Raw genomic sequence first — 17,206 nt, 5'->3', positions numbered from 1 at the left:
ATTATAAGGCCAATCTGGACATACGGCGTTGAGCTTCGGGGCTCCACTAAACCTTCGAATTCCTCTCGTATCCAATCCTTACAATCCAAAATCCTTCGTAAAATCCTAAATGCTCCCTATTTTGTCGTCACAAATAACACGCTTGTGCTGTTATCCCCACATCCACACGTTTGTTATCAGCATAGTTTTAGAACTACCAACAGATACATATGTATGTACAGTTTAAAATGGTATATTTTAAATGTCTTTCGATTTGTTGTAAATACATTATTTCAAACCTTGTTCATTAACTTTAGCAGTTTATTTTCCATTTAACATAGCACAAATATATGTATTGATAAAGATAATTGAATTAACCAGTTTCTGATAAAAATTCTGGAGCAAAATTTGAATTTATAGGTTGAGTACTATTTGTATGAATTTTGATCAGCTACAGGCTATCAACCTACTCGTACATTCCCCATGTTTAACTTTCCTCCCATTTCTTCTATCTCAATTTTGTTCCTTTGTATAATGAAAATCGAATGTTACAGCCGATAAAAGTAAAAAAAACATACAAGCATGTGGATCCCGGCATTTGTTGCATCCTATGTTTAATATGCATGTGTACAAGTCTTCGATTGCGGCAAGTGTCATCAAACGTGTACATCAAAGGTGTAGATCCATGAGAAAGTAATAGTAATTTTACAAAAAGCCGTTATTACTTTTCGTTATTTTATAAGGAGCCGTTACTATTCATTACGATATTTTAATCAAACTTATTACTTTTAACTTCTTAACTTTTTGTTTCTTTTCATTATAAACCAGAATAAATGTAGTGTGAAAAAATATACAATTTCTGCCAAGCTGAGCAAACTGCAGCCGAAGAACAGTCCTGCCGTTCCACCGATAGCAACTGTAACAAAAATAGTTTACTTAAAGGCTAAAGTCAAGCAACTTGAAGTCTAAAGTCAAGCAACTTAAAGGCAAAAGTCAAGCAATTTGAAGACTAAAGTCAAGCAAATTAAAGGCTAAAGTCAAACAAGCAACTTAAAGGCAAAAGTCAAGTAAGCAACTTAAAGGCAAAAGTCAAGTAAGCAACTTAAAGGCAAAAGTCAAGTAGCTTAAGGGCTAAAGTCAAGCAACTTAAAGGCTAAAGTCAAGCAACTTGAAGGCTAAACTCAAGGAACTTGAAGGCTAAAGTCAAGCAACTTAAATGCTAAAGTCAAGCAAGGAACTTAAAGGCAAAAGTCAAGCAGCTTTCATGAATATATCTAAAGTTGCAGTTAAAAGCTAAGCCAAATGTATTAATATTTCTATACTACTATCAAAGCTCTACACCATTCCTAATTCAGTTTTCATTTTTTTAATAAACATAGATGTTTATTGGAATTTTTCATTTTTTAAAATGATAATTCTCATTTGATCCATAAAAAAATGTCATTTCTTCATTACAATCTTGAATTCATGTTGGGAGCAGATAGTTTATCAATGAAGTGAATTGTAGAAAGATAGTCCGAGTGGCAGTCAATAAAGATACAAAATAGTAGGGGAAACAATTAAATGATAACCAACTTTTCTCCCCACTTTGCAGAGCTAATGTAAGGCAATCACTTAAGGTCTAGTGTTCATAAATAAGCCCCAACGAAGCTCTTCAAAGTGGAGCGAAACATTGGTTAACATTAATTAGTTTGTTTACTATTTGCTACCTTTGTTGATCTCTACCAGGATTATCCTCCTACAATTTAAAATCAGCTTTTTATGGATTCTGAAAATTTCATAGTAGAAAACAAAAATACATTTCTCTTATAAAATATTGCACTGGGTGTTTCAGGATTAAGTATCCTGTCTGAAAATATGAATTAAGGATCACAAAAGAAGGATGAAATTTCCTCTGAAGCTGTCAGTTAACACTTTGTTTAGGAGACATTCACTTCAAAAGACTTTTATTATTAGGAATTATTTAAGTTATATTATTCATTATAATATGTGTTACGTCTACTTTATTAATGAAATGTAAACATTAACATTTATACTAAATGTTCGAAATGATTATCTTGAGCATTAAGACAGCCTCGGTATCTTTGTTCCACAGCAGCGGTAGAACAGCACTGTTATGTGTGATTGTTTGGTAAGCTTCAATAATACTTGTTCATCAAGAATTAAGGTCAATAACTTAGCTTGCATAACATTTTTGTAAAGCTTTCCCTCTTGCTATTGATTGCTCTGATCTCCAATGTGTTTTGACTTTGAAATTTTCCTTTACCAAACCAGGCCAACACGACTTTTTCTACTAATCCTCATAAACAGAATTATATTACATTTTTAACTGCACCAAGATGATGCATAACGTTATCTCATTGCCAGATTTTGTTGTTTTATTTCAATTTAGTTTGTCTCTACTAAAAAATGTATTATGCAAATTTTTGAATGAATTAAATAACTTTTAACTTCTGTATTTGTATTGTTTGTTTCCATATACCATATCTTCTATATTCTATATCTATGGCTTGACACAACAACAAGTAATGCCCAAATTCCTGGTCCAAGGAAAAGTTAATGTGAAAACAAACTGCAGGTTTTTAGCAACAACAAAAAAAAAATTAAAAGCTCCTGAGGACATTGCATCTAAAAATTCTTGACGGATAATAATTCTACTTTCTACTGCCCTCGGCCTGCCCAACTACCACAAACCATCATATCTCTCTGTCTCTTGCATGGGTCCAACTGCCAGAAGATCCTGCTCAACAACATTCCTTTGGCCTACCATTTGAGCGGATACTAACTGAGACATTCATGTATGACTTTCTGACTACCATTTCATACCTCAGGCTCATAATGTGGCCAAGAGATTTTAATATTGTACTTTGATATAAAAGGAGATACTGATTTCCTGTGGAGTCGAAACAGTTCACTGTTTTTCTTGGTTACTAATGACCATTTTCGCATACATGCCTCATCAAAATTAAGGGATCATAATCTAGGTTAATTAATACCATAATCTAGGTAGGTATTACTCTTGTTAATATGTAGGCTAATCATCTTCGCCTGTTCATCTAGTACTTCTTATGCTTTGGAGGGATCTTCACATGATGATTACATTATCTACATAGGCAAGAACTTGGATCATCTTTGTAAGTATTTAGTTCTGCTTCATTCATGATTACTTGTAGAGCAATATTGGGTTCCTTTTTCCAGTTCAAATGGCATTACTTTTGGCAGATATTACTCTCCAGTGTACATTAAGTTAGTTTATTTGGTTACCCCATTTGATGCATGAGCAGTATATCTTGCAATAGTTTCATAGGCTGTCCTAAAAGTAATGATAATAATTCACTGATAATGTTCTTTCAACTTCTCAGAGATCTGCACCATGGTAAAGATCTAATCAATAATAGACCAATTCGTCAGAAACCACCTTGATAGCCACCCAATTTCTATTCTACATAAGGAAAGTTGTTCTAAGGGATTGTGGAGCTTTATATTTAGTGTTATACAAACCAAGAGATTATGGAGTTTTATATTCAGTGTTATACAAAATAAGGGATTATGGAGTTTTTTATTCAGTGTTATACTACATTAAATTAAAATCTCGATAGTTGCTTTATGTTGGTGATTCCCTTACAATTACTTCTGTGTAATAGTTCCTCAAAACTTTTTATTTTTTATGGTTTAACCATTAACGGTTATCTTAGTGTAATTATAGTAAATCTGAAACATGTAACTGCAGATGTAATTAAATTACTTATGTAATAATTCCTGCCTAACTCAGATGAAAACTATAAAAATATCATATAACTTTCGAAAGCCAATTACTAGGGTGTACCTTGTCCTAAAAAATGCACTTTTTACACCTGTATTTATATTTTTCCAGTAGATTTTGATGCGGTAAGCAATTGAACAAAAAGAGAGGTTTCACTAAGAAAAGAAGATCCTAGGGGCTCTAGAACCCATTTATGTCTGGTAGTTTTTGAAAATAGATGATACTATAGAACAAAAGAGGAAGAAGTAAAAATTTGTGACAGCTCATGTTATAAATGTTTTATTTAAATAATTCTTATTAATGTATTAATAGATTTTACATGTTAATACTAAATAAATATATTTACATTTTTACCCGCAACAGCCAAATCTTTTATAATAAATTTAAGACTATAAAATATTTGTTTTAGATGCTTATATTCATCAATGTTCATAAAATCAAAAATGTTTAGATTTGTTAACTAGTATCATTCAGTTAGTTTTGAGATTCAGAAATTTGTTTGTTTCTGTTTATAAGCTTAAAAGTTACTTTATTGTGATCTATATCTTTTTTCTCTTAGGTATTAATTTTTTTTCTTTTACACTAAGGCCCATGTGCTTATCTTATGGTATTATTTTAAAAATATTTGCATCAGAATCAATAAAGAATTTATCATTATTTATTCTTATTATAATTTATGCCACCAAAGACCAGTTTTTACTTTTGTCTTTTGCAATAAATAACATAACAGACATAAGGAATCTAATTGTACATTCTAAACTCCTAAATAAATTGAACAAATGAAAAATTTCACCTCCATTTTGTAAAAAAAAATAGTTAAATAATAAATCCAACAGAGTGCACTAAAAAGCAATAGAAGTCTTATAGTGAAAAATGGCTAGAAATGAAAAAGTTTCACACAATTTTTTTCTTTGAGATTAACAATATGATAATTTCAAATTTGGTTTTAATTTAGTTTAAAAAACTAATAAATAGTGGCCTAGTAGGAATGAAAAATCTCTTAGTTTATGTTTAAATAATTTTAATAGTAATATATAAAAGCCAAAGGACGGGAACAAAACATTATATAGGAATAAAAAAAAAGTAGTTATAATACATCTAACAACTGATTAAGTGGTATACTGTATAACTTAGCAACCTAATATGTTTGGGCAAAATTGTTTCTAAAATAAAATATTTCTCTCTGCTAAAACCAATTCATGATTAGGTATGAAACTTACCTAGTAACTCTGTTCCTCCAAAAAGTATGCCTCTTTTTAATCTAAATTTTGGATACTTTGTTAAACCCCATTTTAAATTTGTTCCAAGTGTCCTACAAAACAGTTTTATATATTAGAATGTTTCATATTAGTAGTTGTGAAATTATGATAACTGCAAAAATATCTTAATTAATATATATATGCCCAGGGGAGCAGTAAAGAAGGAATTAAAAAAACGTTATAAATCTTTATTTATTTTCTATCGAAATTTTGATGTAAGTCTTCTTCAGGACTGCAATAAAAAATAAAAAGATACAAAGAAGGCAGGGTCAATGTAAGGGTAAACAAATTTTTATAAAAGTCAAAGTATAGAAACAATAAAATAATAAAAAAGATAAAGATAAATACAAAAAAAATTATTAACTAACATAATAAAGTTAACAGATACATCATGATATATACCATTGAAAAGATCTATTAATTTAATAAAATGAGGAGTGAGAATAACTGATATTAAATGGTTAGTGTAATTGGTAAATTCTGATTACATATAACCTACAAATGTAATAATAAAGGAAGAATGTGGTGTGGGTAAAAGGTAGAATATAAGAATGATAAGAATAAAGAAAACTAAATTATGCAAAAGTAAAGATAAATGTAATATAAAGTTATTAGAAAATAATCAAACAATATCATATAAATAGTAGTGATAAGAAATAGAATAGATAATAAATACATGTAAGTGGGATTGTAAACAGAGTGTCCCTTACATGACAGTTGAAGCTATTTTATTTACATGATTTCCTTATTAATAATCATATTCCTGCTTAATATCAATCCTAGTTGAGTAGCCAAGTGATTACTGGGCTTAAATTCTAATTTGGCTCACTAAAGTTTTTTTTTACTGAAAATCGGGTGGGACTGGTAAGGATGGAAACTATATATTTATGTTCCTTAATAAATCCTTAAATAAAGTAGATATTGAATCTCTATATGTAAAACATATTCCACAAAGAATGATTATAAAATGAACTCATATAAAAAATTCACTATTTTATTAAAAATTAAAAAAGTTAGAAGATTATTATTTGTTTTATATAAGATTCAGAGAATGACAGTCCTCAGAGGTGGGGGAAAAATAGCTATAGTTGAAACTGAAATTATTGTAGTATCATTATTATTTTCTTTTTTTCTCGATAATGCGGATTGCGTATTTGAGGTCGAAGACCAGAATTCCAACCACCCTCATATTATTACTCAAAAATATTTAAAACTTTTCAGACAATTTATGCAGTGTCTAAGAGAACTGTCTGTTGAGCCTCTCTTAGTACATCAGTAGGTAATTTCAGACAATTTGAGATGTGTCTAAGAGAACTGTCTGTTGAGCCTCTCTTAGTACATCAATAGGTAATTTCAGACAATTTATGCAGTGTCTAAGAGAACTGTCTGTTGAGCCTCTCTTAGTACATCAGTAGGTAATTTCAGACAATTTGAGATGTGTCTAAGAGAACTGTCTGTTGAGCCTCTCTTAGTACATCAATAGGTAATTTTAAACTATCAAGATCGGCCACTGTTGTTTTCGGTATCAGCCCATTGGTCATATTATGATTGGATACCATTTCCAAATGGTACAATGCCTTCAATTCTATTCCCAATTCCTGCTATTTCTTCAGTTTTTCTCCCACAGTAAGCCTTATATCATTATTGTTGGAGGTTCCGCCTACAATGAGTTCTACTTTTTATTCTGCATTATTATTATTATTGTATTATTACCATTAATTATTGTATAATTACTAACTTAGTTGTAGCTAAAACATTAGCTGAATTAACTTTAGATATTATGGATCAATAATTATAAGATGAGCTGATATCTGTTTCTTCTAAACTAGGTATTAGCTGAAATAAGCAATTCAGTTATAAACATTTAATAACTTAAAAAAATTATCCATTACAACTACAGTTAATTTAGCTATAGTTAATTTTTGTTCAACTCTGGTTGTAGTATTAACCTCTACCAGAGTTGATAAAAATTGACTATTGGCTTCTTTGAGACTTTTATTACCAGAATCAAGGATACCAGAAGTTGGGGTTCCTATGGGAGATGGATATATGTAACCTCTCAGATATTACAGATTTATTGTATATATTTATTATATACACTTATTCTTGCCATAAAGTCGACAAAAATGAGATAAAATTATGTTTATCTCATTTTATAGTTAATATACAGCAGTATAAAACATTATATGTAATACATTTCAATGCTCATTTGATGAATCAAATGAATCATGTATTGTATAGTCTGATAGTTTGGACTCTCAGAACAAAATTCTGGCTAAGCTGCCGTTAAAGCCCCGCCCCAGGCTCTACTTAACAATAGCCTTTTTTTATTTGAATGATAACTTAATAAAAAAAAATTATATATAATTTTTTTATAGCTGAGACCATTATTGTTTTAAAGATAGATATTTTTTTTTTTAACTAGAGAAATCTAAAGATGAATCTTCCACAATAGATTAATTTATTTTTCCATTCTAACGATTTCATAATGAATGTAAAATTATTATATAGCCTTTCTGCCAAGCTATGGTACCCAGAGGATTAATTTGGTTGATACTGATTTTTATTTTTGTTGATCTTGAGCAATTTTTGTTGGTTAAAAATAAAAAAAAACGATATGGTATTTAATATTACAAAGACCCGGTAAGCAAAAACAAAAAAAATGTCTATGAAACAATCCACTATTGACTTTCCTATTTTAATAATTTATTTCTGCATAATAAATCGTTATTTTATATAAAAATAGAGCAAGAGAGCTCTATAATTTGTATTTTATAAACATAATTTTCTAAATTTAAACCGTTAAAATAATTTTCTGCAGGCTCTTGCTACAAGTTGTTCTCAATGAAGCTTTAAGAAAAACTAGTGCAAGCATCTCAACTCAGATTAAGTCTTATAATATACATATATATACTTTTCTTTTTCCACGCCACAGGAAATAAACTATTAAGCCATTTTCCGCCTTTCAGTCAAATATATATTTACCTTTGCCTTGAGTTGGTTAGCGTTTTGTTCAATATTTTGTAGAATATCTTATAAAATGTAAAAATAATGATGATGAATAGGATAGCATTACTTATTTGATTGTAATGCTACCTGTTTCGCTCACCAGGCCATAGAGTTTTCGGTGTCCACAACATAGTTGACTTCGTTACAAAGCTGTAAGCAGTGACACGGGACCTTGACGCCAGTGTTAGGGTCTATCATGCGGACCAGTCGCTCTGTCAAACATTTCATTTTCTTGTTAGCAATATATTCAGATTAGCGTTTGTGTTTTTCAAGTAGAGATACTTTGGCCTAATCCCTCACCTGAATGTTTGTCCAAACAGTGCATGCCCTCCAAATCGCAAACTGGGTAGTTATCTGTTAAAAAAAAAAATTAAATAATACCTGGTGTATTTCAACGTTGATTCATGTTTATTATTTGATTTAAAAGACAAATTAATAAAATAAAAATAATAATCAAGATGTTCCCCATTGTACCTGCCGTCCTGCCACCTACAGGGGAAATTAAATCCCCAAAAAATAATTTTTTCAATGAAATTTTAAAACTCATGTCAAATAAAGTAACTATAAACAAAGAATTACCGAGCGTGTTGAGCTACAAACAACAAAATATTCCTGTCAAAAGCAATACTTTTTTTTTTTTTTCTTACCCCCTTCCTGGGCATTTGTGACTTGGTACAAAAGGAGAGTCCAGACATCTCAACAGTTTTTTGCTACATATTCGGAGTGCATATACTTTTTATAAAATTTTTTAGCTATCACTCAAACATTAAGAAAGAAAAACAAAACAGAAAGTCCTTGCAAAATATTTATTTCTGGCCCTTTCTCCTACGGAACCACTTAGGAACACCTGCTCCATCTGGATGTTTTCTTTTATACTTTTTTACATTATATATTTTTTTCTTTCATCACTATCTCCTTAGAGCTTTAGGCGTGCAGTAGCCTCAGTCCATTTCTTCTATGTATCTCAGTCCATTTCTTCTATGTATCTCAGTCTCTCTATTCTATGTATCTCAGTTCATCTCTCCTATGTATCTCAGTCCATTTCTTCTATATATCTCAGTCCATCTCTTCTATGTATCTCAGTCCATCTCTTCTGTATATTTCAGTCCATCTCTTCTATGTGTCTCAGTCCATCTCTTCTATGTATCTCAATCCATATCTTCTGTGTATCTCTATCCAGAGTCATTCTGCGAAGTTGATTCAATGAACGACCGCGTTTGTTTCCTCAACCGCCCACACAGTCACTATAGATTAACAACAGGGCTCTTCCGCCAGCCAGCGGGCCTTCCGATCAAATCCTATCTTACAAACATGGCCGTACCATTACGGCTGGCGATCCTCATAACAGATCTCACTCTTAACGTGGCTCGGAGGACACTTAATTCATCTAATATATCCTTCTAGTTGATTTTCTCTTGTGGTTTTCAACAATCCTTCCCCGTAGACTCTCCTAAAATTCTGTGGAGCCTTCCCTTTTGTAAAGACATTTGGTCACTTCTTCTCACAGGAGGAGATACCTCCCCAGCTTCTTAAATTAATATCCAAAGACGCTAAAACATTACTATGCTGCTAATATCCCTATTGCAGCATAAAATATATAAAATTCAAACATACACGAACTTTCTGGCGAAAACTATTAAAGAAAAAAATAAAATTATATGGTTGGATGCAATTACCATTTGATCGATAAAAATGTGGGATGCATTTACAGAGCCTATAGCATTCCTTCATGCGGCACTCGATCCTGCACAAATTGTAGCTGTAGACAGGACTCGAGAGGAGGTTCGACTCTCGTGGAAGCCTGCACTTTCTCTGCTGGATGGACAGCTCCTCGACCTCTTTGGTGCTCACAATGCTGAGGGCCGTTAGGTCGAGAGTCTTGTAGGAATTATTTAAGCCTTCTAGTTGTGGTATTGATATATCTGGAAACTCTGTCGGGTCCAAAACGTAAAGCTAAATGTAAAATAAAAATATATAAATTTTCATCTTTTGTTAATTTTCAAAAATAGCTAAATAAGTAGTTTTCCAACCGACAAAAAATGTTGCCATTATGGACTCCTATATGTTATTTTAAGGAAAATATCGATATTAGAATCGATTCTGATATAGCTGTTGGAGTTTATCCATTTATTCATTGTATATTGAAATCTATAATATTATCAATACTAATATTAATATTGGAATCACAGTTAATATTGATATTGTAATCATTACTGATCACGATATTTTAATATATAATAAAATCAATATTTCAAGTACCACCATTGGGTGGGTGGTTCCTTCCCAAGATTTTTAAGTGTTTGAAACATTCATCTAATTTACTTATTGTATTTATTATTTTGTACAGTTGTGAATTACATTAAATAAAATTGAAAAAAAAAAAATCAATATAAATATTACTTGGAATATAGTTTATCTTTTGTTCGAGGCGTCCTGAAGGGATACAATATAATTAACTGGAGTCTCCGTTTTCGTCCTAAGGGTCTGGCTACCCACCCCGACCTGGGTAAAGGTAGACAATATGCGAGCATCAACCAAATAGATATAACTTTACCCGATATCCTGCGTTCATGTTCATAACTTGTGCAAAGATGTCACCGTCCAGCGGATTGCTCCTGAATATCTCTGTTTGACTCAGCACATGCCACTCATTCCTTTCCCATATCCTTAAATCAAAAAGTACAGAATAATTCAGTTATACTTGGAATTAAAGGGGAAAAAATCAACTTGAAGTACTGACCTTGGATCGTAGTAGATGGTGGCCAGGGAATTGTAAGAGTAGCAGAGGCCAACTTCCGTAACGACTTGGTTCATCTCAGTTCGATTGTAAGCTTGTGTGTTGCTGTTACTCACGTTGTACGTGAAAGGAAATCCGGTTTCCCAGAGGACTTTCCAATATACACTCGGTTGAATTTCATAGCTCCTGGCCATCACCTTACTGAACGTACCGAAGGTGGCCTTCGAGAGCTGCATCAAGAACTCCATGGCCATTTTCTTATCCTTCAAGTTAGGAAATCTATTCGATAAACAGAATGACCATTTTTCTTGATGTTAATATAATATCGCCAAATCGTCAGCTTAGTTATTTTTGTCTTATATCGAATAATATTGCTACTGTATTTTGTTCACATATCGAATAATATTGCTATGTATTTTGTTCACATATCGAATAATATTGCTACTGTATTTTGTTCACATATCGAATAATATTGCTTGTTCACATATCGAATAATATTGCTACTGTATTTTTTTCACACATCGAATAATATTGCTATTGTATTTTGTTCACATATCGAATAATATTGCTATTGTATTTTGTTCACATATCGAATAATATTGCTATTGTATTTTGTTCACATATCGAATAATATTTAAGGATAAAACAAATACATGGTTAGCAGTAGAAACAAGAGCAATTTGGGTGATATAGATATTGGAGGAAATATGTTTGAACAGGTAGATAGCTTCAAGTATTCTGTTAATAGGTTCTGTGGTAGCTAGAAAAAAAAGGAAATTGATAAGGAAACAAAAGCGAGGTTTAAAGCGGGAAATACTTGTTATTTTTCAATTTCAAAATTGCATATCTGGCGTCTGCTATCCAAAAACTTTTTTAAAAGTTAGAATTTACAAAGAATAATCCTCCCTTCTGTTCTTTAGGGATGCGAAACGTGGTCTCTTACGCTGAAGGATGGAGACAGCGCCTTCAGGGTTTTGATCTGGTAGATTTGGATAGATGTGTGTACCCAACGTCTGGTCACATCGGCATCCCAACATGGGGTTCGCTAATCGGTTATTATTATTTTCATTTACTAACATAAAATATTGGGCTGTAAAGTAAGTTCGTAACGTTTTTCAATATTTCAATTTAATCCTCCCTGTGTTTATAAAATCATGTTTACTTGGTCAACAATGTCTACATATTCTAAAAAAGGATTAGTTAAGGTGCTTTTATGCATCAGTTTCAACCGAGATTCCTTATCTTCAAGTGGTATTTTACTTGTACGTATGCCGATGACACATGCCTAAAGTCAGTGAATAATGATCCTTCCATTGTATCCCAAACTCTCCAATCTCACATCACTACCCTTGAAGAATGGTGCCAAAATTTGAGGATTAAAATAAATTCCAATAAATCTCACTAAATCACATTTAACCTTCGTCGTAAACCCATGACCTCCTGCCCCACAGTATCCTTTAATAATGCCCGAATTATTCCTGTTGAACAGATCCGTTACTTAGGACTACATCTGGAAAAACGACTGACATGGAATCCTCATACAAGATCGGAAAGACAGGAAACTGCTCGTCGATTCCGACTATTACAACATTTCCTAGACAAACGTTCTAAACTTCCAATCCATTACAAAAGACTGATCTACATGACTGTTACACGGCCTCTCTGAACATACGGAGTTGAGCTATAGGGCTCCTCTAAACCATCGAATTTCCCCTGAATCCAATCCTTACAGTCCAAAATCCTTCGTAAAATCCTTATTGCTCCTTACTTTATCACAAATCAAATCATCCATCAGGATCTCAATGTCCCATATGTTGCCGATTTGGCCGGAACCAGATATCAATCCTTCCATGATAAACTTTTCAACCACCCAATCCACAAAATTAATCTGGCTTCTCCTTCATTACCTAATAATCCTCTTAGGCGTCTGAAAAGAAGATGGTCTCGAGATCTTCTTCTCTAGAAATGTTTTTGGATTAGATTTAGCTCTATCAATGGGTATATTTTCCACATGTTTGTATCATGTCATTATATCACTAACAGCAAATTTACTTGATATATTTATATAGTTGTAAATAGCAAGAAATAAATAATTAAAAAACTTGTTCCAAATGGAAGACTAAAAATCCATTTTCGCCATTTAATGATTTTTTATTTTCGAAAAGGAAAATCCATTCATTTTAAAATGCCATAGGAAGGAGAGGCCCATGTGGCCAAATGGTCTGGGAAGGAGAGGCCCATGTGGCCAAATGGTCTGGGAAGGAGAGGCCCATGTGGCCAAATGGTCTGGGAAGGAGAGGCCCATGTGGCCAAATGCTCTGGGAAGGAGAGGCCCATGTGGCCAAATGGTCTGGGAAGGAGAGGCCCATGTGGCCAAATGGTCTGGGAAGGAGAGGCCCATGTGGCCAAATGGTCTGGGAAGGAGAGGCCCATGTGGCCAAATGCTCTGGGAAGGAGAGGCCCATGTGGCCAAATGCTCTGGGAAGGAGAGGCCCATGTGGCCAAATGCTCTGGGAAGGAGAGGCCCATGTGGCCAAATGCTCTGGGAAGGAGAGGCCCATGTGGCCAAATGCTCTGGGAAGGAGAGTCCCATGTGAACAAGTGAGATATCGGTCATCACATCACTTATATCTTACTTCATAACCAGTGATTATTTTGCAACCACATTGTTCCAAGATAACGAACAATACGTTATGTCTTTTTAATGTATCTATCTAGCTTTACCTTTATCTTCAGTATAGATTAGTTATAGATATGTATATTAGCAATGTCACCAGTCACATTAACGATAAGAAAAATAGGTGATATTTTATTCTAGCGTTGCTGTGGAACTAACACAGTTACAAAAACTAGTTATAAAAATTCATTAAATTTTAAAATTGTTGTTTCTTCATTGCATATCAAATAAATATACCTAAAGAGCTACTTGGTAGTGCATTTTCTATAATTATTTGATTATCACAAAGTTGGTTACTAACTTTTCATGAATTATTTTAATAAGATTTTCTTCATCATATTTGGGCAAAGGACAAATCGATACAGATGGAAAAGAAGTGTTCCAGTCGAGGTAGTTACGTTCCATTGACACAACGGTAGGGTTCTCCTGGAACCTGGTCCAAGTTGAAAGGCTCAAGGTAGCTGCTCCCCAAAGCGCCGATACTACCACGCACAACCAGGACAGTCTGCAATAACAATGTTAATATATATATAAGTTATGGTAGTACAAGGCCTCTATACAACCTTAATCCTAACTCAGTATGTAAATAAGCACTGAGAATCCATATAGAACCATTGCAGAGAGAATAAAACCAGTATCATTCTAGTAAGCATGCTTTTAATTCTGTTTCCCCCCCTTTTTTTTTTTTTTAAGTCTTTCAATCTAAGTGCTCGTAAGTGCTGCCGAGACCCGGAAACTCTGTTCACTGATTGAATTTTTTTTTTAAATCTGTTCTATCATCAAGGATTTTTTTCTTGAAGTTGGCAGCTAAGGTCCCAGAGGAGTTGCTGACAAGAATGACGCGATTTCCCTCAAGGCAGCACTCATATGCCGGATCAAGCGAAATTTTTTGATCCATATTCAGACGGACTACTGAAACACCATGGCAAGTAGTGAAGGAAAGATTAAAGAAGTCTATAGAGGAGGCAGGTGTTCTCCAGAGGAAGACATTCTCTACGTGCTGCGGGAGAGGAGAAAGCACTGTCAGTCTAACGGACAGTCCGCAGCCATGCTGTTAGGCCAGTTGAAGGATGAATTTCATCGACTCCATAATGAAGGTGCAACTGACTAAGGAGACAAATAAAAGGCAAGGTTTACTCCGGGACCGCACTTTTGTGGAATGTGCTCAAGAGATGATCGACGCGAGCTCTAGAGAGGAGAATGCATGGATGGATGTCGATGATGGAGGATAGAACAGAGTACCATTCAACCGCACAAAGAATCCGTCAACACCATGCAAGAGAAGAGAACTCAGTGATAGTTGTAAAGATAGAGGTACGGGTAGAAAAAGGCGACCAAACCAGAGCAGAATACGCAATGGAGGAGGGAAGGAAGAATGGAAGTGCCATGGGTGCGGAAAAGTGACACCTGGAGGCCCAATGCTCCCGCACTAGGTGCTTTGAGTGCGGCAATGAAGCCCACATCGCACGACAGTGCCCTTAATTGTACAGAAGGGCAGAGACGGGACCAGGGGAACCGATGAAAATAAATTTCCTGCGGAGAAGACGAGAGAACTATAGACCTAGTGAGTCCGCAAGCGAAACCTCAGAAGCCTCAGGAATAAACCGCAAACCATCAGCCAGCAAACCACCAGGGAGGGTGGGGAGTTAGAGACAGGAAATTTAGAGGGAATACTCAGATATTTTCTTTAAAGAGGGAGACTTGTTGGGGGTGACAGGACTAAGCATGCATGTAATCCCCTTGAAATAGGAGAAAGTGGCGTACGTAAAAGAAAGGCGGTACCCTCATGGGTTGAGGCAGCACATTCGAGAAGAATTGGAGCACCTCAAGAAACAGAGCATCATTGTTGACAATACGTCACCCTACGACAGTCCTGTGAGAGCAGTGCGGAAGAAAGGCGCACAAGGAGATAATGGAGAGCGTTATAGGGTGGTGATTGATTACCGAAGGGTTATTATAATTAGAGGGCATACTATTGTAACTATAGAGAGTGTTAAAGAACCCAAGAAATGAAGGACGGTTCATGTAGAACCATTCAAGATTCCCATGCTGGACAATCACTGAAATCTGGAGTTTTCTCATCTCAGAAAAGGCAAAAAATTTTCTTTTTTTTTTTTTCTTCTTTTTGTTTTTCAGCTTTTTGTCTCTTCCTATAAAATATAAGCGTAATGTCTATTGTACATAACGTTGATGTATACAGTTGTAAAGATTTACTTATGTAAAAGATAGAAGTGTTTTATTAAGTTTATGATGAGGAGAACAGGAGTGAGCGGTATTTTTATTTTCTTTGAGCAGTGAGTGTGCTAATTTTAGGTTATGAAAAGTTTATATTTCAGTTTTCTTTTTTCTTTTATTTCCTGTACATTGGTTAGTGTTTTCTTTATTTTTGTGTTTTTATCTTTTTGGAGTTTATGAGGCATGTGTATAAATTGGTGGGGAGGAGTTATAGTAGGGCAAGGCCTCTATACAACCTTAATCCTAACTCCCTATATAAATAAGCACTGATAATGTATATTAGAGCATTACAGAGAGAATAAAGGCAGTATCATTGTAGTAAGCGTGCGTTATGTCTGTTCCCTTTTTTTTTTTCGTTTTTCAGTCCAAGTGCTCGTAAGTTTTATATATATATAAAATCCCTTATGCTGAGATCTCTGATCTTTTAACCTACATTAGCATTCAAATAAAGAAAAAGTTTTCAAACGTTTTATTCTTTATCATAAATATAAATAATTGGCCATATTATTTCAAATTATGAAAATAGTCAGGGTTGCGGTGAAAGAGAAACAAAAATAGTTGATTTTTCCGACGTTTCGCCCCACTTTGTAGAGCTTTATCAGGATTTAAAGGATACACAAATAACTAAGGACATTTTGACATTGTGAGATAATAAGATACAAAAAGATAAATTAAGAAAATTATATAAAAATAAAAGAAAAGAAGAAATAAAATAAACAATGATGATATAAAAAATTACGTAAGCTACAAGGTAAAAAATGAACAGGAGATGACATAGCACGCAAAAACATAAAATTAGATCAGAGAAAACAAAATTTAACACTCTAAAAGACGGAAAATAAAGAAGTAAGTTGAGATTAGATAAAGGTCAAGGAAGGATAAATAAAAATAAAATTAATAATAATAAATAAGTAAAGAACAAATCAGGATCATCCACCTGTTCATGTTGACAGCGTCACCTGGATAGAATATCGAAGAGTGGGGGGGGAGCTGGCTGTCAACGGTTTTATTGCTATTTCAAATACGTCGCGTACAAAAGAAAGAGATATATAAGTATGATGAGAAATGAAAAATGAAAAATAATACAAGAAAGAGATATATAAGTATGATGAGAAATAATACAAAAAAGAGATATAAAAATATGATGAGAAATGATACAAGTAAGAGATATAAAAATATGATGAAAAACGATACAAGAAAGATATAAAAATAAGATGAAAAATGATACAAGAAAGAGATATAAAAATATGATGAAAAATAATACAATAAAGAGGTATAAAAATATTATGAAAAATAATACAAGAAAGAGATATAAAAGTATGATGAAAAATAATAGAAGAAAGAGATATAAAAATATGATGAGAAATGATACAAAAAAGAGATATATAAGTATTATGAGAAATAATACAAAAAAAGAGAGATAAAAATATGATGAAAAATGATACAAGAAAAAGATATAAAAATATGATGAAAAATAATATAAGAAAGAGATATAAAAATATGATGAAAAATAATACAAGAAAGAGATATAAAAATATGATGAAAAA

At 33.2% G+C, this 17,206-nt stretch overlaps 1 protein-coding gene across 1 annotated transcript in view; it reads right to left on the bottom strand.

Moving 5' to 3' along the window:
• Window positions 1-767: 767 nt before the first annotated feature.
• Window positions 768-17,206, bottom strand: part of LOC112211013 (sodium channel protein Nach-like) — an 18,476-nt gene continuing 2,037 nt past the window's right edge. The window contains exons 2-9 of the mRNA XM_024361860.2: window positions 13,726-13,929; window positions 10,751-11,026; window positions 10,565-10,676; window positions 9,687-9,963; window positions 8,311-8,364; window positions 8,111-8,222; window positions 4,963-5,054; window positions 768-895 (exon numbers count right to left, since the gene is read on the bottom strand). Coding sequence (XP_024217628.2) covers window positions 768-895; window positions 4,963-5,054; window positions 8,111-8,222; window positions 8,311-8,364; window positions 9,687-9,963; window positions 10,565-10,676; window positions 10,751-11,026; window positions 13,726-13,929 — 1,255 coding nt within the window. The remainder of the gene's footprint in view (window positions 896-4,962; window positions 5,055-8,110; window positions 8,223-8,310; window positions 8,365-9,686; window positions 9,964-10,564; window positions 10,677-10,750; window positions 11,027-13,725; window positions 13,930-17,206) is intronic.

Source organism: Halyomorpha halys, unplaced genomic scaffold, assembly GCF_000696795.3.
Source record: "Halyomorpha halys isolate HHAL.00 unplaced genomic scaffold, Hhal_1.1 Scaffold796.1, whole genome shotgun sequence".
Classification (NCBI taxonomy): Eukaryota; Metazoa; Arthropoda; class Insecta; order Hemiptera; family Pentatomidae; genus Halyomorpha; species Halyomorpha halys.
The sequence above is the reverse complement of the archived record's forward strand: the minus strand, read 5'-3'. Positions and strand labels throughout refer to the sequence as shown.